Raw genomic sequence first — 26,094 nt, 5'->3', positions numbered from 1 at the left:
AAATTGGCTTACTGCTTTAGAGGCATAGAGATCCTTTGTCTTAGGTTTTGAGGGGAAATGTGAATTACTTGGGGGGAGGAAGGAGTACTTTAGATTTGGTAGTTTTGTGTACCTGGATGTACATAAACATGCTTAAGGGGGAAGGATCCTTTTTTCCTGGGAACCTGACTAGTGTGCACTTCCTGGGAGCAAGCACCACTCAACTAAATGTGGATTAGTTCCAAGTAAAAACTGTATAGAACTGATATGCTGTTAGCATATTGGATTTTGGTTGTTTATATGATTTTTTAGCCAGACGTTTGCTGGTGCCTTATGGTTAATTTCCTTATGGAAGCCACTGGACATTTTTGTCTAATGCAGAACACTCACATTCAGCCCAAGATTGTGGAACTACAGCTGTTCATGTCATGGTATTACACATGGAGATCCTCCATGTGTAATTTACATGAATGTACATTGTCCATCTCACAGAGACACATTATGCCTTACATACAGATGTGCATGTGTATTTTAGTATCTCGGTTCCATTGTACAAAATTACCATTCAATATTAATTAATTAACAGTTAATGCATAACTCCACAGAGATGTATAGTATGCAACCTCAATCTGAGATTTTGGAATTAATTTATCTTCATATTATAATTCTTCTCAGAACAAATTCAGTGTGCCGCTTTGCTTGCATGCCCTGTATAAAAATAAAAATAAAAGGTAGGCCTTGCCACCTAATATCTCTCATCCAACATGCTTATCCAGATAATTTTTAAATTGTGAATTTTAACTGATTTTAAATGTGGATTGTTTTAATATGTGTATATCTTGTTCTTTCAAACTATGTTTGTCCATTTAAATTGATGTGTTTTAATTGACATGTTTTAACTGACATGCATCTGCTATCTGTTGTTGTTCCCCCACCTCAATCCACTTACTAGTTGTTTATGTCACAACTATAGCTGTTACCTTCAGTGACATATGGGAATTACAATTCATGAGTAACATTAGGACAGAAACTGTTACTACGTATTCTGTACGGTGCGGTATGGGAGAGATCAATGACACTATGAGTTACTGCACCACCCCTAGTGACACCACTGCTCCCTCCCCTCTCAGGATGATTTTGTTCAAAGGACCCATTGCCCAGAAAGGGAAACTGGTCGTTGATGGCCCCCACTTCAGCACTTCTCATCATAAGGCGAATGAGACTGTGGCAATAGCTGACGTTTGCAGAGTGATGTGGCAGGAAACCACTTCCTCTTTCTCTTGCTATACTAAGCCTGCAGCTGTAGAGAAACCAGGAGTACTTCTACAGAACCCTCCTCACCCAAATGTAAAGCTGGGGTTATCTACAGTCAGGGACTGTGTCATATTTTTCCTTTGGTGATATCAGAACTTGAAACACTAGCCAGTTTGGGGAACTGTGGTCTAAAAAGTAATTTTCCCAGGCTCTCTAGGGCATATTAGACTAGATGCAGAACTGTTGGGTGACATCACACCCAACAGTGACTGGCAGCAAATCCCTGTGAACCTATATGTTTAACCTGGGGTAGGCATGTAAGTAGAGGTTTATTTTCTACTCCTTGCTATCCCACACAGGTTGCACTGTTGCCATTTGGGGGGACCAGTAGTGATGTTCCAGTCTCCAAGTCAAATTCATTTTTTAAAAATGCATTTATTTCATTTGTATACCACCTTTCTCCTAGAGTGCGTCCCAAGGTGGCTCCCAAACAGAGTCAACTAAAAAAACTTTCACAACAACATTTCCAAAACAATTAAACTCATCACATAAAAGGTATAAAATCATTTAAAAAACATGCAAAGATTTAAAAAGATAAATAAAACATCCTAATAAGAACCTCTTCTGCTTATACTGTACATTAAAAGCCTGCTTAAACAAAAAGCTTTGTCTGCCAACAAAAGGAAAGCAAGGAGGGAGCAAGCACCACTCAACTAAATGTGGATTAGTTCCAAGTAAAAATTGTATAGAACTGATATGCTGTTAGCATATGAGATTTTGGTTGTTTATATGATTCTTTAGCCAAATATTTGCTGGTGTCTTATGATTAATTTCCTTATGGAAGCCACTGGACATTTTTGTCTAATGCACAACACTCACATTCAGTCCGAGATTGTGGAACTAGAGCAGCTACCTAGCCTCCCCTGGAAGAGAGTTTCAGAGGGTGAGAAGAGCCACTGAGAAGGACCTCTCTCATGTCCTCACCAAGTGAGACTGTGATCCTGGTGGGACTTAGAGAAAGCCTTCATTTGTAGTTCTTAGAACACTGGCAGGTTTCAATTTTATATCTATCTATCTATCTATCTGGTTGGCTGGCGGGCGGGCGGGCGGGCGGGGCGGTTGTGTTTAGGAACAAAACTATGGCCATACTATGCAATTTTTGGACCAGATTCAGCTTTTGGGATGATTTTTTTAAAAAAACTCAGGGTTCAGGGGAATCTATGGACCCAAGGCCACATAATCCTCCTCACCCCACTTCTTACTCCTAAGTAAGTGTGCTGAAAAGAGACAAGAGCAAAAAAGTGCACCTTCACACACAAACAGTCCATCATGATAACTGCCTCGGCTGGGAATGATTTGCACAGTGGAACAAGGAGAGTCAAGTAGTGACCATCTCAATTCCTAGAGCAGCCATGACTTCGTGTATGGAACTAGTGAACGAAAGTTAAACATATTCTGGTTCTCAAGCTTTCATCCTCCATATATTTTCGATATACATTCCCAGATGCTCCAAAGCATACAGCAACTCAGGAAACTGAAATCCAACAATATCTGGAAGACAAAATGCTGAGAACTATTGATGAGAACCCATTTTGGCAATATTTTAAATCCATAAATAAACACACATATATTTATAAATAGGATCACACTGCTATCATTGTACAGTGGAGATGCATCCCATATTTGATTCTGTTAAAAAAAAAAGCAATCCAATTTTTAAATTTTTTTATGAGTGTTCCCCAGTATTTGTAATTTGGTGACCACCCTTGATTTGCAAATCAAATATGTGATTTTGTTTACAGTGTGGTACTTAAGCACATATGTAAAATACCATGTCAATCTTGTTTTCAAAGAGAAAACAAAAGAAGAAACCAATCTTCATGGTATAGCACTTTATCTTATAGTGCTTGGGCAGTTGCATTTTTCTGTGAACATTACAGAACATGCACTGTCGCTAAATGGTAAAGGCTATAACTACAGCTAAAGGCTGTAACTATGCACTGGGTTCAATAATGCTGCTCATATTTCCTTGGCACATTTTCAGGCTTGTGTTTCTTCACACTTACATGGAAGAATTAATATGTGAACTCCCTTTGTGAGATTGCATCACTTTCCGTGCTTACAGTAGGTTTGCTTTGTGGGTTTCCTTTTTCCTTCTTTAAAATCCATGCATTCATAAGAATATACATACACCTCTTGTTCACAAGTAATCTTCCGCACGTCTAGCTCAAAGCAATTTGCCACATGAGGGGAAGAGCAAGGTAACATTCCAACACCCCCAGTTCCATGTAGAGAACAAATGGGCAGTTGAATCTTTCTTCAGCATTGGCAGTAACTGCACCTAGCCAGTTATTATCAGTACTCTGGTCCAACCAAATCCCATACACAAATCTATTTCTGACAGAGGAAAATATCTCAAGGCCCAGAAGGGAAGACCAGATAAAATATACAGACATACAAACACACACCACCCTGTTTTTGATATCCAAGATGGCTACTTTGGTTTGCTTTGTGAAGCTCTGGTTATTCTACATGATGAAGAAGGAATATAAAACCAACGATGTACAATTAAGAGCCCTTGATAATAGCATGAAGGAAATGTGGTGGTAACATAATTTGAGTGAACTGAGTTTTGTTTATCCAGCAAAATAAATATGTCTAATTTTCTTGTTAATAGTAAAAGACCTGGGGGAAACAATACTGGTGTAAAATATGCATTCCTGGCCATTGCTGCATATTAATCATGCCAAACCCACTACTAATTTAATTTAATCATCCCCATCACTTGTCTCCAAAATACAGTTGTTAAAAAAAAACGATGTATACTACAGCACTGTTGTTGTTATTGTTTCAGGAAAAATAAAAGTATCTCAGGGGCTCAACAGATGGGCAGCTCTGCGCCACATGTCTTTGCCCCAAGTTGGCGCTGCAGTGGCTACATGCTGCCTAGACATGCCGCCAAAAAGAAGCTGCCTAGTGCGGCTTTTTTTGTGGCGCCACAAACAGGAAGGGGTGCCGCCATGACGTCTGGTCGCTGTACGGTGGCAGCATCACCATGATGGCCCCCCTATCGATGGGAGGTCACCATGATGGCGGCCTCCATATGGACTAGAGTTTGGGAGCATGCGGATTGGTTCCAGCACACCGCTTCCCACCTATATGTACCGGGCCTCAGTCCGAACTGTTTCTTTGGCCTCTGGTGACTTTGTAAGTCTATATTTGTCACTTAGCCTAAGCTGTGCCATTTTGTATTAAGGAACCATTTTGTAGTTCCCATGCTTCCATAATACACTAACGGCTGAAGTCATTAAATCGTGGGGAGGGGGACTGTTCATAAACTCAGGAGGTTGAAACTAGGATCCAAGACACAATGCAGAAATAATCCAATTCGTGACTGCTTTAATTGCCCTAGTTCAGTGCTATGGAATCCTGGGAATTGTAGTTTATTGTGACACCAGAGCTTTCTGTCAGGGAAAGCTGAATGTCTCACAAAACGAGTCCCCAGAATTCCCTAGCCCTGGCTAGGACAGTTAAAGCAGTTTCAAACGCGATTATTTCTGCAGTGTGTTTTGGAGCCAGATGTCCAGCCACCAAAGACTTCATGCTGAGCTAAGCAAGCTGAGATGCACATGATGTCAATTAGTGAATGCACAGTTAGAATAGTAGTTATGAAACTCTTGTATCTACGTAAGCTGTATGTTAGAAAAAAGTCCATCCATCCTGCCTTCTGGCTATGGAGAGCCACAAAGGAGAGTGTTCCCTTTAATCAAAGTTTCTTGTGTAACTTTCTAATCAGGTTCAGAACCTTTCCTACCACTTCACATCGACCTAGGAGGTGCGGCAAGACAGAGATTTCAGTTTCTGAAACACCTTCACTGAATAAAAGTCTGACATACAGTCACTCACTGGTGACTTTCCAAATTTTCAATTGGTATCTACAGTTCTAAAGTGGCTTAAGCCATCAGATTCTACTTTCTTCTTCTTCCACAGCTCGGTAAAGCCCGGGGATGAAATTCAACAGCCTCTTTCGAACACTTCCTTTTCTATTTTTCCGTGGGAGTGTCCCAAAAACATTAGCGGTGCTTCCTCCATCCTGAGGCAAGGGTGAGCCAGGCCCACTGCTAGCTACACTGATGCTCCTGCACCTTCTCAGTGATATCTTCCTAGGAGTGGCATCAGTGTCCCTTGGCAAGAAGCAGTCATCCTCTGCACTTGACTGCCGGCTGTAAGTCTCATTGGGAGCATCCTCAAAAACACAGGCTTGATAGAAGCTGTCCTCACTGTCCACTGTCATGGAGCTCAGGCGACTTAAACAACTGCTTTCACTGGAAAAGCGAGGTTTGTTTGACAAAGTTGGCTCTGACCCAACATAATCTATAAAAAAATTAGAGTCTAATGAATCTAGTGATGAACACACTTGCCCTAGGGGAAAAGAAAGAAAGAAGAGGGTAGAAAATTCACACAAAAAATTAGTTAGTACAAACAGGGACCAAGTATCCAACTTCAACTACCTAGAATATAATTTGGAGAAAAGGAGGCTAGTCTAAACTCTGGGGTGGGAATGGAAAGACTATTTCAACTTTTTTTTCTGCCAAGCACAGTTGGGCAAATGTGACAGAATAGAATAGCACAGTAAATTTGGAACCAGGAAGTCCCTGGCTGAGATGCAGCTACAGGAAGAGAGCTGGACATGTCCCCATTCATCCCCCAGCTCTCTGGCAACACAGAAAACCTGTATGGGGGAGGAGGGTGCACTGCTGAAAAAGTAGGCTTTGGGTGACTTTTGGTTGTTACATGTGCAATTACCTTTAAAATTAATTGAGATGGCAGATTTATGGCACTGTAGTTCCTGTTATTCTACCATTAAGCAGAGTGAGCTGGCCACCTTAAATGATAGAGCAGCAGGGATAGGAAATTTGGTATTTTCTCCTTCCATAGTATGAGGGACCTTACAGCTGTGGAGAGAACCACTGCTCAAAAAAATCAAACTAAAGGGTTCTATCAAAGAAGATAATGTGTGTAAAATATAACCCACTTCCAATTACCAAAAGATACCTCTATACAGAAATAAAGGATAAAATAAACACTGGAGTAGAGAGTCCAGTATAATTTCAAAAAGGGTATAAATAACCCCACTGAAAAATGAGGGAACCTTCATTTTCAGTGTAAAAGCCAAAATGCTTATAAGGGAAAAATCCCACATTAAAGACAGGTACAATTCAAAGAAATGTTTTAATATGGGACAAGAGGCTGAAGGTGTATGGGCAAGGTTTTTCTACACAACATCTTTCAAAGAGTTCATTTTCAGAAAAAGAACGGCAGACAAAAGCTGAAACCAGGTAACCTTGGATACATTGACTTCACATCATTTCAGTGACCTATTTATGCCTATCATAAGATATTTAAACTTACCATTTGCAAGACGATGTTCTTCTAAGCATAGAGACTGGAACTCCACCAATTTTTCTTGCAAAGTTTTCTGTGAAAAGCAAACAGTGATCATGATCAGCCCTCAATCAACCTGGGATATCAATTGGATTGTGAATAACTTTTCCCATAAATGTGTGTCCATTGAGTCCATTTGTGTAAATAGGGTCGTTTTGCTTTTAAATATCATAGAAAAGGGTGGGTAAAATGCATACCATTTTTGTGGTCCTCATGGACCTTGGGGTTAAAAAATTCAAATGGCTCCCAAATACTCTCTAGAGGGCTGTGGAGCATTTTGCCACATTTTTGCCCCATACTGGCTAATTGAGGCTGAGGATTTTTTTGAAGTAGCAAGTCAGCCAGTAATTATTTCCACTCAATTGCTTTTGGTGTTATTTTTAAGGCCTCTCCTGGACCTAAACTGGCCCAGTGGAGCCTAAAAACATGTCAAAAATGTCCTCCCCACTCCCAGAGGTTTTTTTGTGCAATAATATCTATTTGCTTGCTTGCTTGCTTGCTTGCCTGCAGGATGGTATGCCGAGATGTTTGTAGAGTTACTGTATATACTCAACTATAAGTCAATCTCATGTATAAGTCGAGGGTGGGTTTGGGGGCCCAAATTATGAATTTTGATATGACCAGTGGATAAATCAAGGGTAAAGTGTAGGGGCATATAACAAAGGATCTAAAAGATGAAACAAACGAAAACGATGCCAAAGAACTTATAAAATTTCAGTTGGCAAACTGTGCTCACACTAAAAGCTTGATAGATGAGAGAATAGAAGGGGGTCAGTTCTTCCAATTGCACTCTTGACTTTCACACTTTCACTTGGGAATGGTTCCTTTCTTTTATAAGAGTTAAAGTATAGTACTTACATTGACCTGTGGTTAAGCTGTTTTGGGGGGGGGGGTCAATTTTTGACTAAAATGTGCAGACTTATACATGAATATATGAGTATACAGTAAGTCTAGATACATTTGATGAAGTAGAGTTAGGTCTATGAAAGCTTATGCTACCAACTTCCTTCTCTCATTGAGTCTCAAGGGTGCTGCAAGATCCCTTTGCATATCTTTCTTGATGTCAATGCTTTTCCCTTCCTTCTGCCCCCCCCCCCCCCATAAAAATGCCTGAAGATTTCACTTAAAAGTTTGACCTCAGTTAAAATGAATGGATAAGGGGGGAAATTGCATGTCTAGAGGACTAGGTGGGTGGGGAGGATGCCACACAAAGCACACACAAAAATCTTCACACATAGGCTGGCTCCTGTTGGTTAGTTCCTCTGGAGCTTACTGGGGACCTGAGAGCCTTGGGAGAGAGGCCCTTCTCTCAGTAACACTACCTTACAGGTACAACTGGTAGAGAAGTGAGACAGGGCCTCCTCAGTGGCTGCCCTAGACTTTAGAACTGCCTTCCCAGGGAGGCCAAAATGGCCCCCTCCTTGTTGTCCTTCTGTTGGCAGGTTAAAAACTTTTTATTCTGACAGGCATTTAGAACAGAAAGTTTTTAAAGAATGGGCTTTAAAGGATACTGTGTTGTTTTAAATTGAACTGTTTTAATTGCTTTTATTTTCAAGTGTATGTAAGCAACTTTGAGTTCCAATTTTGAACCCAATTTTGAAATAATGATTGATGACGATGATGATGATAATGAGGATGGTGATGATGATGATGAAAGAGTAGATCTATTCAGTCAATTGTTGAACACACTGACAACAGAATTTAGGCCACATAGTGAGAACTTCTACTTAAAAGCCAGTCATTGCATTATGTTCATGCTGCAGTTAATGACATCATAAATCATACAGAATTTTTTCTCTGGATGAGTCTGTGTGTCCATGCATTTGCGCATGCACACACACCTGCTCACAAACATACAATGACTAAAATAAGAAGGTTTAAAATGTTTAAAATGTATATTCCCTTTGAACTTGGAAACCACTTTGATCTCCCAGGAAAAGCGGTATATAAATAAATATATTATTATTATTATTATTATTATTATTATTATTATTATTAGGCTGCTTATAAGCAGTAAAGATTATTCTGGATATTCAGCTTGTCAAATCAGCATGCAGTTCACTTCTACAGTATAAGCAGCTTTGACTGGGGAAAAATCATGCATGGGTAAAAGGCATCAGGAGTTTCACCCACACATCAAAAACAATCAAGTTTAGCACCACTTTAATTGCCATGGTTCAATGCTATGGAATCCTGGGATTTGAAGTTTGTTGTGGCACCAGAGCTTTCTGACACAGAAGGCTAAATGTCTCACAAAACTACAAATCCCAGAACTCCATAGAATTGAGCCGTGCCAGTTAAAGTGGTGTGAAACTGGATTATTTCTGCAGTGCTGGTGCAATCTGGGTCTAATATTTATTTCCATGCCTGCAACACCACAGTTACTTTATGTTAGATGCAATCTGTATATACTATAATTCAACACAGTGACCATACACACTAGGGAATTATACATATTGTTGTTTTAAAAAGTAATTTTTGCAAGCTCTGAGTCACAGAATTTGAATGCTTTGCAATAGCTCATTCTCATACAGGTGTATGCTTTTAAAGCAAGACATAGATGGACTTCCCTGTTGTAATTGTTATAGGAGCATCCAAAGGTATATAAGCACCTACCACAAACTGAAGTAAATGCATTACTCCCTTCCTTCAAATAAAATTCTAGTGCCTCTGAAGAGTTTTCTTTCAAAGAGAGAGAAATATTGTCTGACAGACTGTCCAAGCTTAGATAACTGACAGGACTGGAATCCACACAGCACATTCTAACTGCCAAGCCTCATAATAATCATCATCTCATTAAACACAGCAATGAAAGACCTGGTTTTACAGTTCAGCTTGCTTCTAGCACTTTCTAGGCTAGATGGCAGACAGGGCTTCCTTGCCTGCTTAGCTGGTTTAATCAATGTGTGCTTGCAACCATTCCAGGAATCAGGATCATCCAGAGGTCAACATCAGGTGGTAACTCCATGTTACATAAGTGGTTTAGCTAAGCATGTGGCCTCCATCCCTGGACACTTCGCTCTTTGATTTTACCCCACTTAAAGGGTTTAATCCAGGGTAGGAAAACACACTAGAGTGAACAACAACAGTGGCTGGAAGTACCGTTCCCTCATACACTAGGTATTGGCAGCACTTTTGCATTGACGCCTTGACTCACGGGCATTTGGTGACAGCAGCTAATGGCTCCAAACAGGATGAAGGCCCCATTGTGCTGGAGAAAACACTAACCCCCTCTCTACCAGAAGTTTGCCCTACTAAAACAAGTCAGGAGACAAGCAAGGGAAAATAACAACTCAAGGACAACTCATACTCCACGGGGATAACACTATGATTCCACTACCTATCGTGATCCCATCCTAGGGAATCCTGGGATTGGCAGTTTAGGGAGGAACATTGAGAATCCTCAATCATAGAACATTAGTTCCTCATCCAACTACAAATTCCAGGATTCCACAGGATGTTGCCATGGCAGTTAAAGTGGAATAATAGTGCTATGATTGTGTTTTGAAATGGATTAAAACCTGCCTTCTGCCCAAGAGTGGGACAGAGGTAGAATGGAGCTGAGGAGCAGGTTTTCCTTTCTCCACAATCAATAGGGAAACCAAGCAAACTGGAAAAGCAGGAGTGGAAATACCCTTTCCCATCATGAGCCCACCCACTCAACACAGAATGTTATGTGCTTGTTTGCATGGAATACTTGGTCACCAGTGACAAGCAGATATATTGTTAATTGCAAGGCTGTGTTAGAGTACAGTAGAGATCTTTTCCATTCTATGCAGAAATAGTACCTTTAAAAATTGCAGCTTAGTTTCCAATTCTATTTGTTTTACAATCAAGGCTTCATTCACGACATCTAACCTGTAAAGAACAAACGATATTCTTAATGTTATTTATGGTTATTGCTAGTATGGCGAGGTGTTTGTACATTAAAAAAAACAGTTCATCATGGCATCTTGAACATAAAAATGTAAAGGGGCTATGTAAAGGGTTCAAGCCAAAGATCCATCTGTTCCTGCCCTCTGTTTCTGTTGTCACTGCTGCTGCTGCTGATCTTGTTGTTGTTGTTGTTGTTGTTGTTGGCTGGAATCCTCTATGCATTGTGTTGCTACATAACCATGGCAGCCACTACTTAGTGAATCCTGGTTGAATTTGCTGAATCCCCACTTATAGGTTTGCGATCCACAGGGTTCTGTTCCCCTATCAATAAGGAAGCAGCGGACTGACATTCCCACCCCCTCTGGTGAGTGATCTCATGTGCAAAAGGCTGAAGCATGGCCCCAGCTGCAATCCCTCTTGCATCAGAGAGCTCTTGCAAGAGAGGTGGGATGAAGAGGAACCATCAGCCACTTAATAGGGGGACAGACCCCAGTTGACTGCAGTTGATGCTTCCTGGTAAGCAGAGATAAAATTATGATGGAAATATAAAATATCCAATATAATTGTAAAAAAAAAATCCAGATAGATTTCTTTATTTAAAAAAATATATATATAATATAAAGCAAACTGACTAATGCATATACATGCATGGGCTCTGGAACCATGATTTTGAGTGACTGCAGATTGTCACTCCCCATATTATTATTCTGTGGCAGTGATGTAAACATTCACACTTCAGCCACATAATAATATGGGGTGTGATCATCTACATTGTTTTCCTACACACATTGGAGGGGGTGCTCCTGCAATGGAACCCTGTGGATCTAGAGGGTCCACTGTAATCAAAATATGCAAGATGATAAAACATTATTGAACTAAAATTCCAAAAGCTTTGGGAGAAAAGATGAGTTTTTAACTGAGAAGCAAAAACTATGGTTTAAAACACACTTCAGAAATAATCCAGTCTGATACCATTTTAACTGCCCTGGTTCAGTGCTAGGGAATCCTGGGAATTGTAATTTATTGTGGTTCCAGAGCTCTCTGACAGGGAAGGCTAAATGTCTCACAAAACTACAGTTACCAGAATTCCCTAGCACTCAGCCAGGGCAGTTAAAGCGGTCTGAAATTGGATTATTTCCGCAGTGTGTTTTGGAACAAGGAGGGAAGGGCCATTATAATAATTTCATTTCTGAGATTTCTTCAGTCCCTATTTTTGGGTAAGCAGCCAGCCTGCTGGGGTTCACTGTCACCTTTGGTTTTTCCAGTGACCTCTAAACAACCATCATTTTTGGTTCCATCCTCCTAACTATGGTGTGAGTCTTACCAGAATCACTGGTTATGAGACAGGTGGCTAAAGCTTCTTTTTCTCTCTAATGACCTGGAAGAAGCGATCCAACTTAGGGTCACTGGATGGATGAGGACAAATATTTAGTAGTTACCTCAAATCACCATCCTCCCCTGGTGACCACAAATGTATGCTCAAAATTTCCACATAACTACTTGTACCAGGTGCAACCCTTGAACCCAAAAGAATGGCCACCCCCTCTTCAAGCCAGGGATTGGCAATTGTCAGAGGCTAGGGAGCTGCATTGTCCTCCGCATGAGAACTTGGAAGTCTGCCTCCTCCCCACACTATACACACCCTGAAAAAAAATTAAATACTTTTCTTTGACCTTAAATGCCCCTCAACACCCTTTAGGTTGTGTGGAATGTGGTCAATTTTTCCCTCTGGGGACAGTTTTTTGTCCCAAAGTGGCCTTTTTACAACCTTTTAAGCACATGCCCATGGGAAGCTCACAAGAAGAGAAGATGATGATAGCCATTTTTAGTCCATATCAGTGCATCAGAAGAAATAGACGGTAATGCACTCAATTAATGCTAGAAAAAATCTGTTGGTCTTAATGGCCCACCCTTTTCTCTTTCTATAGAAGCAGACTAACATGACTTTGGCAAAAACCTCACACTGTGCTTGCATATTGTAAATTGTAAGCATGTAGCTAAGTGGTGGCTGCACTACACTATCTTTTGTTGAATGCCGACATTGTGCAAGAAATTATGTATCTGCAAATGGTGCTTTTGTATTGCCCCTTGTGCAAAGGTGAATACACAATATTCACCTCTGCAATTCCACTGATTCAAATGGTACACTGAAGATACTGATGAGTAGTTACACAGCACCCAAGAAGAATGCATGTGCAGCGATTAAACTTGTGGAACTCTGCTTATACAACTGAGGACTGAACACATACATTAAGCAATCATGTTTAAGGGAACTGGTCGGTATATAAAATTCTACCAGGATGGCAGCCTATTTCTTTGAAAATCTGGTTTTATGTGAATCATCACAAAAACTATTTAACTATTTAATTACTAGGTGACATGGGCACACAGATAGGATTGCCAATGGGATGAAAAGCTAAAGTAGGAGTGAATAATATGCAGCCCTTGAGATATTGTAAGACTGCAACTCTCATCATTTCTGACAATTTACCATGCTAGCCAGAGAGGCAGGGATCTGGCCTCCAAATCATCCAGAGACTATATGGCAAAATTTCTGAGTGAAGGGAACTTCTGCCAGTTCTGATGGATGAAAAGTATAATACTTTGCTTCATTAGTTATTCCTCCCAGCAAAAGAAAATAACTGTTCTTGAACCAGCACAAGAACCATTTATGGATAAATGCCACAGAATAATGCCCCCAAGAAAGGCCAGGGAAAAGGGATATTCCTAGGCTGTGGTTTATAAAAAAAAAAAAAAAGGGGGGGGGGGGATAAGAGAAATAAGAAAATAAAATGAGAAGGTATTCTTTTCAGGAAGAACTCAGATAAGTTAGTTTTGGACTAGAATTCCCCAGCCAGAATTCCACACAGAATTATCGCTGTGGGATCCTTGGTGCACTACTCCACAATGGTAACATTTCCCAGCTCTCTTCTTGGGCCCAGTTGCTGTGCCTCCTCTTTCAATCTTATTGACATGTCATAGGACCATGGTGGTGACCCTATGGAAGAGATGGCATATGAAGTCATTTCTTGTTGCACATGGAGGATGGGGAACAGGAGGAACAGGCGCATTCCTGTTCCTCCTCCTTCCTGGCCATCCTGGGCCTTCAACTGCCTCCAGAGAAGTAGCTTGAGGTCCGGGAGGGTACGAGGAGGAGGAGGAGGAGGAACATGCACATGTCTCCTCCTTCCTGGCCATCCTGGGCCTTCAGCTGGCTCCTGGCTCTCAAGTAATGTATAATAATTATACAGTGGGCCCTTGCCTTACACGGGGGATCCGTTCCGGACCCCCTCCCCCACGTAAGGCAAATTCCGCCTATGCTGGAGCCATTCATTTGAATGGAGCTCGTGCATGGCGGCATGGAGGCGCAGGAGCACGCAGGGTGCCATGGGCACGCGGCCCATTCATTTGAATGGGACGCGCTGCCCCTTATGCCGCACGCGCTCCCCGTGGCTTGAGCGCGTATGCTCAAGTCTATGTAAAGCGCGCCCGCCTATAACACAGGCACACTGTATATACCCTTGGTGGTGAACCTATGGCACACGTTCCAGCACACTAAGCCATTTTTGTGGCATGCAGAGGGCAGCCATTCCAGGCCTTCAGCTGTCTCCAGACGACCTGCTCCTAGAGGGCAGAAGTCCCACCCCGGAAGTCCTGTACCTCTTCCCTCCTCCCTGGAGATCCTTTTCGTTTGGGCACTCAGTCCCTAAAAGGTTCACCATCCTAGAAAAACCATTAATCAGTTTTCAAAACTGTGTTGTGTTCCACAGAATCTCCAGCAAATCTATAATTTCCCAAATTCTCCCACGTTTCTCATGACAGATATCACTGATCCATCACTGGAGTCTGTGTTCTATTTTGGCCATTTCACAGCCCTTGTACTGTGGTGATGGTTGCTTTTTCTAGCAACTTCATTCTTTCCTTTGTACTGAAAAGTCAATGCAACAAAGCAGAAATAACAAGAAACCAGTAACAAAACAGCCCCTTTTCTACCTGTTGAGCATATGTATAAAGCTTATTGGTTACCTTAAAAGATTCCCTGCTGATTTGATTAAGTCCACTATTTGCTTGCAGTTGAGACCTGCCGTACTCACTCCATTGATAGTCATCAAAATGTAGCCTGCAACCATGGCAAAAGAGAAGAAATAAGATCCTGTATGTTCAGCATTTTATTATTACTAGTATAGTAGTAGATGTAGCATATTTATATATATATATATTGGTCAGAATCCTGTTGGAGAGTCATGCCTTCATAAGTGGACTTTCATCTGTAGGAATTACAACTGGGCAGTTCTGTAATGTCAGTATCTAGTAGAGTGCTACTGGTATATCACTATGTATCAGAGCTCGCAAACTGACCACTGCACAATGGGACATAACAGTACTGATGCACAACAGGATGTGCATCACATTGTTCCTGATGTGCATCAAGAACCAATGCGCACCAGACACTCTTGCCAGTGTCTTGTTACACATCTTTGCAATTCACTAATGGGGGTTTCTTAGCATCCCTGCTACATAGCTATGTGTACATAAAGTTGTGTAATGTAGATGGTGATAAAAGATTCTGGTGATTGCCTGTTCCTCAGTTTGGGCCTCAAGGTGGCTTAGAACAATTAAAACAAGTACACTTGTCCCTCCATATTCGCTAGGGTTAGGGGCACAAGACCCCCGTGAATATGGAAAAACCACAAATAACAAAAATACCATGTTTTTACCTGAGATGACACCTCTCTAGGAATCTCTAGGTCCTCCAGTGCAACTCTGTGGTTAACGTCCAACAGACACTGACCATAGGACTGCACTGGAGGAGCTACAAAAGCCTAGTAGAATATTCTCTCTATGAATCTCTAGATCTTTCAGTGCAACTTTTAAAGTTGACCATAGAGTTGCACTGAAGGACCTATTAATCAAATTCGTGAATAACCAAATCCACAAATATCAAAGCCGCAAATATGGAGGGATGAGTGTATAACTAAAAATTCACAACATACTAAAGTTGAAAATGTAATTAAAGAATCAAAGCATTTAAACCCATTGAAAAATACAACCCATTAAAAAGAAAGCAGCAAATAGAAAAATCTAGCACATTATGCAAGCGCCATTCCCCCAAAGCAATCAGTCCTCAAAAGCTTGCTAAAACAAAAAGGCCTTCAGCTGCTTAGGGAAAGAAGGCATGGAGGCTCACAATCTAGTCTATCTGAGGAGAGAGTTCCAGAGTTTGGGAGCAACCACTGAAGAGGCCCTGTCCTGTTATCCACAGAAAGCAGGTTGGGATGGGAGAGTGGAGGCTAGAATAGAGGAATAGTAATTACCATTTTGGAGTCCAGAAAGAGAGGCACGGCTTCCTTCTTTTACTTTGCAAATGTAAGCACAGGTTTCTAAGAAATTATTAGTCTGGCGCGGAAAAGGCATCATCTGTAAATAGTCAGAAAAACTGTGTTAGTTGGAGAACCTGCCTTTGCAGAACCTTCCCTCTGCATTGTGGTAAGCATGTATCCTAGGCTACATAAGGCAGCGTTGTTTGATGGGAACTCTAATTCATATCTAGTTTAAAGACCAAGAACCCTGTACAGTGGGCACTCCACATTTACTGGGTTTAGGGACTGAAGAACCTCATGAAAGTGGAAAAACCAAAAATAAAAAAGCACTTTTTTTTACCTACCTAGGAATTTCTAGGTCTTCCAGTGCAATTCTATGGTCAACATCCACTGGAAGCTGACCACAGAATCGTACTGTAGGATCTACAAATGCCTTGACAAATGCTTTCTCTAGGAATCTCTAAGTCTTCCATCACAACTCTATGACCAACTTCTGGCAGATTTGCACTGGAGGACCTAGAGATTCAAATCCACGAATAATCAAATCTGCAAAAGCTGCAAATGTGGAGGGTGACTGTAGTTGCCCATCAAGAGTCGGCACCTGGACAACAGACAGAACAGGTACATCGGCCACCTGGTCATAACCTTCCCACTACTATGAACTCCCATGGTGAGGTGTATTGCATTTCCATTGCAATTATACACACGATTTCTGAATTTCCACTTACACCTCTAGCATAAAGATGGGCCAATGCAGGGGCTAGCAACTCCCAGCCTTATGCCTCCATGCAGCAGGATGCAGCAGGAAGCCCAATGTGAATAGTCATGACATCACATCACTTCTGCTTTTGATTACAAGCATTTACCAGCCTTTTATTATTTATCTATTTGTTTTGGGGAACATGGGGAAGTGGGGGCAAAACAGCAGTGTTTTGGAGCAGTTACAAACCATGGCAGGGCAGGGGCAGCAAAATTATTTGGATTTGTTTTTCTTTAATGGGAGGTTTCTGAGCATTGGACAACATTATCAGGGCTCCAAGGGCTGCACAGAGCCTGTGGGCCATACTTCCCTTTGCCTCTAATAAATGCTATTTTTATGTAAATCTGAAAAAAATCTTCCTTCCCTACTAACTTATTTCCTCTTTTTTGTCAATGGGTAAGTTCACACCTTTCTTTTATCATTTACCAGCAGAGCTTGTGCACTGCTTTACATACGCATGAACTGTACCCACCCACAGCATGCTAAAGGAAGCATTTCCTCTTTTTTTTTTTATTTTGTGGCTTTTTTCCCCTCAAAACAGGCTTCCCACCCAACAAGCCAGTTGTCCTTCTTCTTCTAAAGTTACCAAACTGCTAAAGGATGTTGAGGATAAATCTTCTGTCTTTCCTCCAAAGAAATAATTCATCTACAACTAGTAAGTCACTTAACTGTTACTGACAAGCAGGAAGGGAAGGGAAACAAAAGAGGAAAGGAACCCAGTCTTATTCTTCATAGGCTCCGTTTACTCTCCTGTCACAGTGACTGAATTCCTTCTTGTTCTTCCCAATACAGAAAACGTGAAGGGCAAAAGAGTTTGGAGATCATTGCACGCCTCTTTCGCCCGATCTGGGCATGGTCTGGGCAATCGCTTAAATGGGTTTTATTTTTTATTTTTAATTTTTTTTTTATTAAACATATATGGAAAAAACCCACATATATACTAACTAACCATAACTTACATCTCATAAGCACATACATACATTAAAACACAAATACAACAAGCAAAGCTTCTCTTTTATCTTAAAAGCTTTTTATACTTCTGAGATGATGGCTTGATCTTCTTAAATTCTAGCTTATCTAGTTTCCTATCTAATATAGTCAAAAGCAAAAAACAAACAAAAAAAAGTTCTATAAAGTTCCGATTAGGTTCCTTGGGAGAGGGGAGGGCTATTAATCTATACGTATATATGTTTATTTAGATACCTTGATACGGAGAGTTATCCCCAAATAAGCAATTACCAATCAAATAAAGTACAGCTAGAAAGAGGTAGATTACAGTTCAGTTTATCACTTAATCTCAGAAATTATCTTTAGTCAGTCTAAAATTGACTCTCTCTATATCTTTTAACACAAAGCCAACCCTTTTCAATTTCCTTTACTTTTTCAACCATGTTTTCTCTCATTAGAGCTATTAGTATGTCCATTTCTATTGCTTCATATAGTTTATTAAGCCATTCTTCTTCTGTTGGGATCTCAGTTTTTTTCCAGAGTTTAGCATATATAATTCTGGCAGATGTGATCATGTACAATACTATGTGTCTATTCTTTTGTTCCGTTTCTTTACTCATTTCGGATGTCATATTCAAAAGGAAAAGAAATGGATCAAAAGGTATATCAATTTGAAGAACCCCTGACATACAGTAACAGATTGAATCTTTTGCCAGTATTTTTCAGCTGCTTTACATCTCCACTATAAATGAATATAATTCGCATAATAATAATAATAATAAAGTTTTTATTTATATCCCGCACCTTCCTTCGATCAGGGCGGCTTACAGTATAAAATTTCAAACAACAATACATACAATAAAATCCAAAATACATCACATATAAACAATAATAAAAAATACAGGCAAAAAAGCCCCAAAGCCCTTCCTCTTGGCCACGAAAGAGGAGGGAGGCCCACAGGATTTTTAATCGGGGAATGCCTGTTGGAACAGGAAGGTCTTCAAATCCTTCCTGAATTGGGCCAGGGTGGTAGTCGAGCGGAGCTCAGTGGGCAGCGTATTCCAAAGGGCTGGGGCAGCAGTGGAAAATGTCCTCCTTGTGGTGGAGGACAATCTAGCCCCAGGCACCTTCAGTAGCTGCTGCCCAGATGTCCTGAGGGTGCGAGGCGGAATGTACGGGGAGAGGCGGTCCTTTAGGTAACCTGGACCCAAGCCATTTAGGGCTTTATAGGTAATAACCAACGCCTTATATTGGGCCCGGAAGCGGATAGGCAACCAATGGAGATCTTTCAATACCGGTGTTATATGGCTGGTCCTGGGAGCACCAGTGACCAGCCGGGCTGCCATGTTCTGAACCATTTGCAGCTTCCGAGTTTGATATAAGGGTTGCCCCATGTAGAGTACATTGCAGAAATCCAATCTCGAGGTTACCAGAGCATGTACAACAGTTTCTAGGTCCCTCTGGGCCAGGTATGGGCGCAGCTGGCGAATCAGCCGAAGCTGATAACAGGTGCTCTTGACCGTGGCATTCACCTGAGCAGTCAGGTGAAGCGACGAGTCAAGAAGCACCCCCAGACTGCGCACGGAGTCCTTCACAGGGAGCGTGACCCCGTTCAGGACAGGTGGAACCACCGCCATTCCTGGACCAGGGGAACCTATAACTAGTACCTCCGTTTTCTCTGGATTCAATTTGAGTCGGTTTTCCCTCATCCAGCCCATTACTGACTCCAGGCACGCCACGAGAGGAGAGACCCCATCCCCAGTCACTGCATCAGTCGGAGACATAGAGAAAATGATTTGGGTGTCATCAGCGTACTGATAACCCCGCGCCCCATGTCTCCGGATGATCTCTCCCAGCGGTTTCATGTAAATGTTAAATAGCATGGGAGACAGAATGGCCCCTTGAGGGACCCCGGTTTTAAGGGGCCTCTCGTCGGAGCACACGTCTCCCAGCTGCACCATCTGGGACCTCCCAGAGAGGTAGGACCGGAACCACTGCAGCGCAGTGCCCCCGATTCCCACCTCTGCCAGGCGTCCCAGAAGGATACCATGGTCTATGGTATCGAAAGCCGCTGAGATGTCCAAGAGCACCAACAGGGACACGCTTCCCCTGTCAATGCCCAGACGGAGATCATCGACCAAGGCGACCATGGCTGTCTCAACCCTGTAGCCCGCCCGGAAGCCAGTTTGAAATGGGTCTAGATAATCCGTTTCATCCAAGACCGCCTGAAGCTGGATTGCAACCGCTCTCTCGATCACCTTTCCCAAAAATGGTAGCAGCGAAACAGGCCGATAATTATTATGAACCAGGGGGTCGAGGGAGGGCTTTTTTAGAATAGGTTTTACTATGGCCAATTTCAGTTGTGATGGAAATTGCCCATCCCTCAAAGATGTATTAACTATCTGGCGTAACAAAGTTGTTACCGCCGATCCCCCCTGGGCCGCTAACCACGAGGGACAGGGATCGAGAGAGCAGGTTGTCTTCCGAACACTTCCGAGGATCTTGTCCACATCCTCGGTACTTACCGACTCAAACCGATCTAGTTTAATAAAGTCCACGGAGGCTCCGGACACCTCTACCTTAGGTTCTGCTAAAATGTCGGCGTTCAGACCTTCGCTTATCCGAGAGGTTTTATCCGCAAAAAAGTCGTTAAATAAGTCACAGCAGGCCTTAGTAGGTTCAAGGATCTGGTTCTGAGCGGGAGGGAGCTGAGTTAGCTCCCTGACCACCCTGAACAACTCTGCCGGACGCGACTCTGCGGACGCAATACGAGCACCATAGAACAAATTCTTTGCTGCTCGTATTGCCTCTCCGTAGTCCTCTAACAGTTGGTCTAGGAGAGCCTTGTCGTCTAAGCAAAGGTGTTTCCGCCAACGGTACTCTAGCCGTCGCAGTGACCGCTTCCTTGCCCGGAGATCTTCCGTATACCAGGGCTTGCATTTGGAAGCGGGCCTGAGAGGGCGCTTAGGAGCGATACTGTATATAGCCCTTGAAAGACCGGTATTCCAGATAGCGGTGAGGGCATCAACAGAGTCGCCGTCGCTTCCAACCATGGACCCCTCTAAGGCTTCCTGGAACCTTTTGGGTTCCATCAGCCTTCGAGGGTGGACCATCCTAACTGGTCCGCCACCCCCAGGGGGGATCTGGGTAGAGACCTTGATTTTCGCCTCTACCAGGAAATGATCCGTCCATGACAGGGGGGAAACATTAGCTATTTCCACCCACGGATTCTCCGCCTCCGAACAGAAGACCAAATCGAGAGTATTACCCGCACAATGCGTAGGACCCTGTATGAGCTGGGACAGGCCCATGGCCGCCATGGTATCCATGAATTCCCGAGCCGCACCGGATGGAACATAGCTGGCCGTGAGGGAGATGTTGAAATCACCCAGGACAAGTAGCCTGGGCGTCTCCAGCATCAGCTCCGCGACCAGCTGTGTCAGCTCGTTAAGGGAGTCCGCTAGCGCACGGGGTGGCCGATACACTAACAGAATCCCTAGACTGTCCCTAGCCTTCAGGGTCAGGTAAATACACTCAATATAGGAGGTCTGTCGGATGTGGTTCCTGGTGAGGGATACGGTGTTACTGTGTATCAAGGCCACACCCCCTCCCCGCCCACCTAACCTGCGCTGGTCCTTCACCGAGAACCCGGCAGGCAGGGCCTGAGCCCACACAGCATCCCCTTCAGGCCCAAGCCAGGTCTCGGTAATGCAAGCCAGATCACACTTTTGGTCCTCCAACATATCGTGGAGGATGTGGGTCTTGTTGTTTATTGATCTGGCATTGCACAGGAGCAGCGACAGGGTTTGTGGCACGGTTGGAGCGACCCTCAGGTCCCTAAGGTTGGGAGGGGGACAGGAAGGAGAGATAGATATGATGCATCGATCCCTCCTTCCCCTGGAACGCAAGTCCCTTCTCCCACCGCCATACCTCCCCCTGCCCCACACTACCTCAATTGGAGCTCCGCCCGTGAGGATGTTATCCCCGGCCCAGGCATCCCCCACATCCCAAGCCTCCCCCCACCCCCGTATGGCCATTTAAAGAGCAGAGGTTAGCCACCCCAGGCATCCTCTGCTCTCGGGCTACCCAAGCCTCCCTAGCCCAATAAAGCTGCGCAGCTGCGCAGTTCCGCAGCAGCGGTGCTCCCCAGTCCGTGGGCGGCACTCCCGGGGCGGTGCCGGGAGGAGGCCGCCCAGCAGAAGGCGCAGCTCTGGTGGCGAAGGTGGTCCGGTGAGGAGGCAAAAGGGGGCGTGTCAGGGAGGGTCCGGTTGCCCGGCATTTATACCCGCCGCTCTCACCTGGCGGGCTCCTCCCTGGCTTCCCCCCAGGTGTCTCTTAAAGGCCCCGCGCACACTGGCCGCCAAACGCCAAAGCCAGTCACAACGCCCAGAGTCACAAAAGAGTCCCGCTGTGGTGCTCCCCAGTCCGTGGGCGGCACTCCCAGGGCGGTGCACAGATGCGCACCTCCGACACCCCGGGAGGAGGCCGCCCGGCAGAAGGCGCAGCTCTGATGGCGAAGGTGGTCCGGCGAGGAGGCAAAAGGGGGCGTGTCAGGGAGGGTCCGGTTGCCCGGCGTTTATACCCGCCGCTCTCACCTGGCGGGCTCCTCCCTGGCTTCCCCCCAGGTGTCTCTTAAAGGCCCCGCGCACACTGGCCGCCAAACGCCAAAGCCAGTCACAACACCCAGAGTCACAAAAGAGTCCCGCTGCGGTGCTCCCCAGTCCGTGGGCGGCACTCCCAGGGCGGTGCGCAGATGCGCACCTCCGACACCTCGGGAGGAGGCCGCCCGGCAGAAGGCGCAGCTCTGGTGGCGAAGGTGGTCCGGCGAGGAGGCAAAAGGGGGCGTGTCAGGGAGGGTCCGGTTGCCCGGCGTTTATACCCGCCGCTCTCACCTGGCAGGCTCCTCCCTGGCTTCCCCCCAGGTGTCTCTTAAAGGCCCCGCGCACACTGGCCACGAGGGGAGAGCACATGGAAGGGAGCCCGACCAAATGTCACCTCTCTTCTGGGGTGTCACCCCAGAATGCCTGTAGTGACACCACTGTCCCCAGGGTGGCCACAGTGGCCCTGTCTTTGTTATCCTTCCACCAGCAGGCTAATCTTTTTATTCAGACAGAGTTTTAAAACAGCGAGTCTATAAAGAATGGAGTGGGGTGATGTACTGTTTTAAGTGTACTGTTTTTAAGCACTTTTATCTTTTAAAAATTGTATGTTATTATTTTGTAAATATCTTTATTAAGTATTTCAATCGCATTTACAACCATACATACCAAAAACAGTTTAAAAAATACAAATACATAATCTTCTTTTGTCTTCTTTTCCTTTCACTTCCCAATCTACTATCTTTTATGTGTTACTTATCGCACTTTTTACGTTTCTTGCTAATATTCCATACATTCCAATATTGACTAACATACCATATCATTTATCCTGTCCATTGCATGTTATTATTTTACTGAGTGGTATGTTTTAATTTAATTGTATTTTTCTTTTAACTTTTAAGCTGCTTTGAGTCCTGACTTTTGGGGAAAGGAAGGATAATAATGAGAGAGAGAGATTATATATTATAGATTATATAAATATATATTATAATATAATTATTTTATATTGTATTACAATATAATTATTATTTATATTGTATTATAATATTATTATTATTTATATTATAATATAAATTAGTAATATAATAATTATTGTATTATCATTACATAAAAAGCATCAACAACAATAAAAATAATAAGTGCCTTACCTGAATTTCAAATCCAAATGTTTCATTATCATCTTTGAAGATTTTAAGTGACTTTCTGCACACAAGCAAACAAGCACCAAAGTTAGTAACTTTAGTCAAAAGTTTCTGAATATTTTATTTAGGATAAATGTGCCATTCACCTGAAAATGTACCATATTGCGCTTAAAAAAATTATTTGTTTTTGTTTTTTATTTGTTGCATTATGGAGAAATTATATAACTGAAAACTCACTGTGCCCTTACCACACTTCTCTGAAGAGCACTTCACTGCTAATACAGATTGAATCTCCCTTAACCCTAAGGCTCCCTAATGCTTGGGACTATCAATTTTAATTTTTTTTTAGATTTTGGAATATTTGCATATACATAATGTATGTAATGCCAAAACACTACTACTGTATCTGTTATGGTAGTTTGTAATGGCTACTGCAAAATTGCGTTGCTTCAGTCCCTCCATCACTCTCCATCCTAAAGCTTTCACTGTAGTGATTGTTTAACATGTATATCTTTGCCATTTAATAGTATGCCTCAGTATATCTACTCACCCAAATATTGCCAACAGTAGTATAATAGGTTGGTATTAAGAGGGAGAAATTATGTCATTATTACCTTTGTGGTCCAGAGGAGTCACCCAAGGAACACTTTCTACTCAGAGGAAGCTAGAGGCATGAAGGCATAAAAAGAAGCCAGTCAGTTTCATTAGAAATTTAATATTTTCTACAAAACAAAATTTATTAAAATGTGGAATCAGAGCTGGGATTCTTGAGTTGACTTATCCATGTGTCAATGTAAGCAATGTATCTTAACTCTTATTTAAAAGAAGGAATCATCCCCTGGTGAAAATCAAGCATATAATATGTCCTGAAAGCACGGACCCCCCCTCCCCCATCCATCCAGTCTTAAGAGAAAACACAAAGAGTTATGTCTGCTGGAATTTTTAAGTTCTTTGACATTGTTTTGCTTTGCTTACTTGCTAATTAGCTTACTTGCTGTTCACCGCTATGATCTTTGGAATAGCGGTATATAAATAAAACAAATTATTATTATTATTATTATTATTATCCTTTAGATCCTTTGCTATATGCCCCTAAATTTTACCCTTGACTTATCCATGGGCTATAGCAAAATCCATAATTTTGCCCCAAAACTTGCCCTCAGCTTATACATGAGGGCGACATATAGTCGAGTATATACAGTACATACAGGGAACAGTACTGGAAACTGCTTTGGTAGCATTCATGAACAGCAGCCAGTAAAAGAATCATTCTTCATGAATGTGTTCATAAGAACATGAGCTGTAATTCCTGTGTTGGCGAACGTGGATATTTCTCTAATCCTGTCTTCAAATGTATGTCACCTAATGCCTCCCGCAACAATTCCACAAACAAATGTCATGCTGTGTTACAGAATTAGTTTCTTCTGTCTTACACAGTTTGCTAATAGATACAATACACATTATGAATAATTATGTGCATTTATGGCCCTCATCACATGATGCACTTACTGCGCTGGAATTGTGGCCTAAACACTTCAGAGGCACAGGAGTGGGATCACCGGCCGCTCTTCTCAAACATCATTGAGGCATTTTGCTGTTCTTCCGTTGCCAAAGCATTTATGGAGCAGCCATTTTTTGCATAACGGAAGATCCCATTATTACATAAATGGCTGCTCTGCAAACGATTCGTCAACGGGAGAAGCGCAGAACGCGCTTCAGTGATGCTTCAGAAGCACCACTGGCAATCCCACCTCTGTGCTTCTGAAGCATTTGGGCCACGATTCCAGTGTGGTAAGTGCCTCGTGTGATAAGGTCCTATGTCTTTCTAGAATGGTGTCATGGTTTGAGAGTAGAACTATGATTCTGGTGACCAGGGTTTGATTTTCCACTTGGCTTTGGAAGCCCTCTGGGTGACTTTGGGCAAGTCGCACAGTCTCAGCCCCAGAAAACCCCATGAAAAGTTTGCCTTAGGATTACCATAAGTCAGAAATGACTTGAAGGCACACAACAACAACACAATTTCAGTGACAGACAGCTATATATCAGTTAGATCAGTACTATCTAGTTGCAGCATTCACACAACAACACAATTTCAGTGACAGACAGCTATATATCAGTCGGATCAGTACTACCTAATTGCAGCATGCAGCCATATAGATTAACAATGTTGTTGTTGTGTGTCTTCACATTGTTTCTGACTTATGGTGAGCCTATTATGGGGTTTTCTTGACAGATTTCTTCATAGGGGGCTTGCCATTGTCATCCCCTGAGGCTGATATTTGAACCCTGGTTTCCATTCATAGTCCAGTGCTCAAACCACTATATCATGCTGGCTCTCAGAATAACTATACAGAACTTTTTTTCCACCCAGCTCTATTACATTCTCTTCTTGTTCCTTAGATGAAATACGCAGGATTAAACAGGAATCATGTTCAAGAATATATGTAAACTAAACGACTGAGAAGGAGTTTGAATTTGTTGTTGGAACCATGCCAGATCCAGGAGAGTTTGTGCGGAACTTGAAACTGCTAATTTTAAAACCCATGTGGCATTGTTTGAGGAAAATTTATTCCAGTTGAGTTCAGGCATCCCTACAGACACTTCTACAGTGATGTATAGAAATATTCTCCATGAAGAAATTGTAATATGCCATATAACATGGTCATATACATGATGTTCAAACTGAATAATCAAAAGCATGAAAACTCTAGAAAGTTTTCTCTGGAAAACTCACTGGAAAGTTAGGTAGCCATCATTCCAAGAATGGTTTA

General features: G+C 42.7%; 1 protein-coding gene across 4 annotated transcripts in view; it reads right to left on the bottom strand.

Moving 5' to 3' along the window:
- Positions 1 to 580: 580 nt before the first annotated feature.
- CYTIP (cytohesin 1 interacting protein) overlaps positions 581 to 26,094 on the bottom strand; it is a 39,068-nt gene continuing 13,554 nt past the window's right edge. For 2 of the 4 annotated variants that reach the window (XM_089519982.1, XM_089519981.1), the window contains 7 exons: positions 23,938 to 23,987; positions 23,330 to 23,384; positions 15,870 to 15,972; positions 14,581 to 14,674; positions 10,467 to 10,536; positions 6,646 to 6,712; positions 581 to 5,655 (listed from right to left, as the gene is read on the bottom strand). In XM_089519982.1, coding sequence (XP_089376108.1) covers positions 5,195 to 5,655; positions 6,646 to 6,712; positions 10,467 to 10,536; positions 14,581 to 14,674; positions 15,870 to 15,972; positions 23,330 to 23,384; positions 23,938 to 23,987 — 900 coding nt within the window. In that variant the 3' untranslated portion in view covers positions 581 to 5,194. The remainder of the gene's footprint in view (positions 5,656 to 6,645; positions 6,713 to 10,466; positions 10,537 to 14,580; positions 14,675 to 15,869; positions 15,973 to 23,329; positions 23,385 to 23,937; positions 23,988 to 26,094) is intronic. The other 2 variants (XM_089519984.1, XM_089519983.1) reach the window with 2 other exon arrangements.

This window comes from Sceloporus occidentalis, unplaced genomic scaffold (assembly GCF_023333645.1).
Source record: "Sceloporus occidentalis isolate IW3139 unplaced genomic scaffold, rSceOcc1.0.p SCAF_4, whole genome shotgun sequence".
Lineage (NCBI taxonomy): Eukaryota > Metazoa > Chordata > Lepidosauria > Squamata > Phrynosomatidae > Sceloporus > Sceloporus occidentalis.
This window is presented reverse-complemented; position numbering and strand designations above follow the sequence as displayed.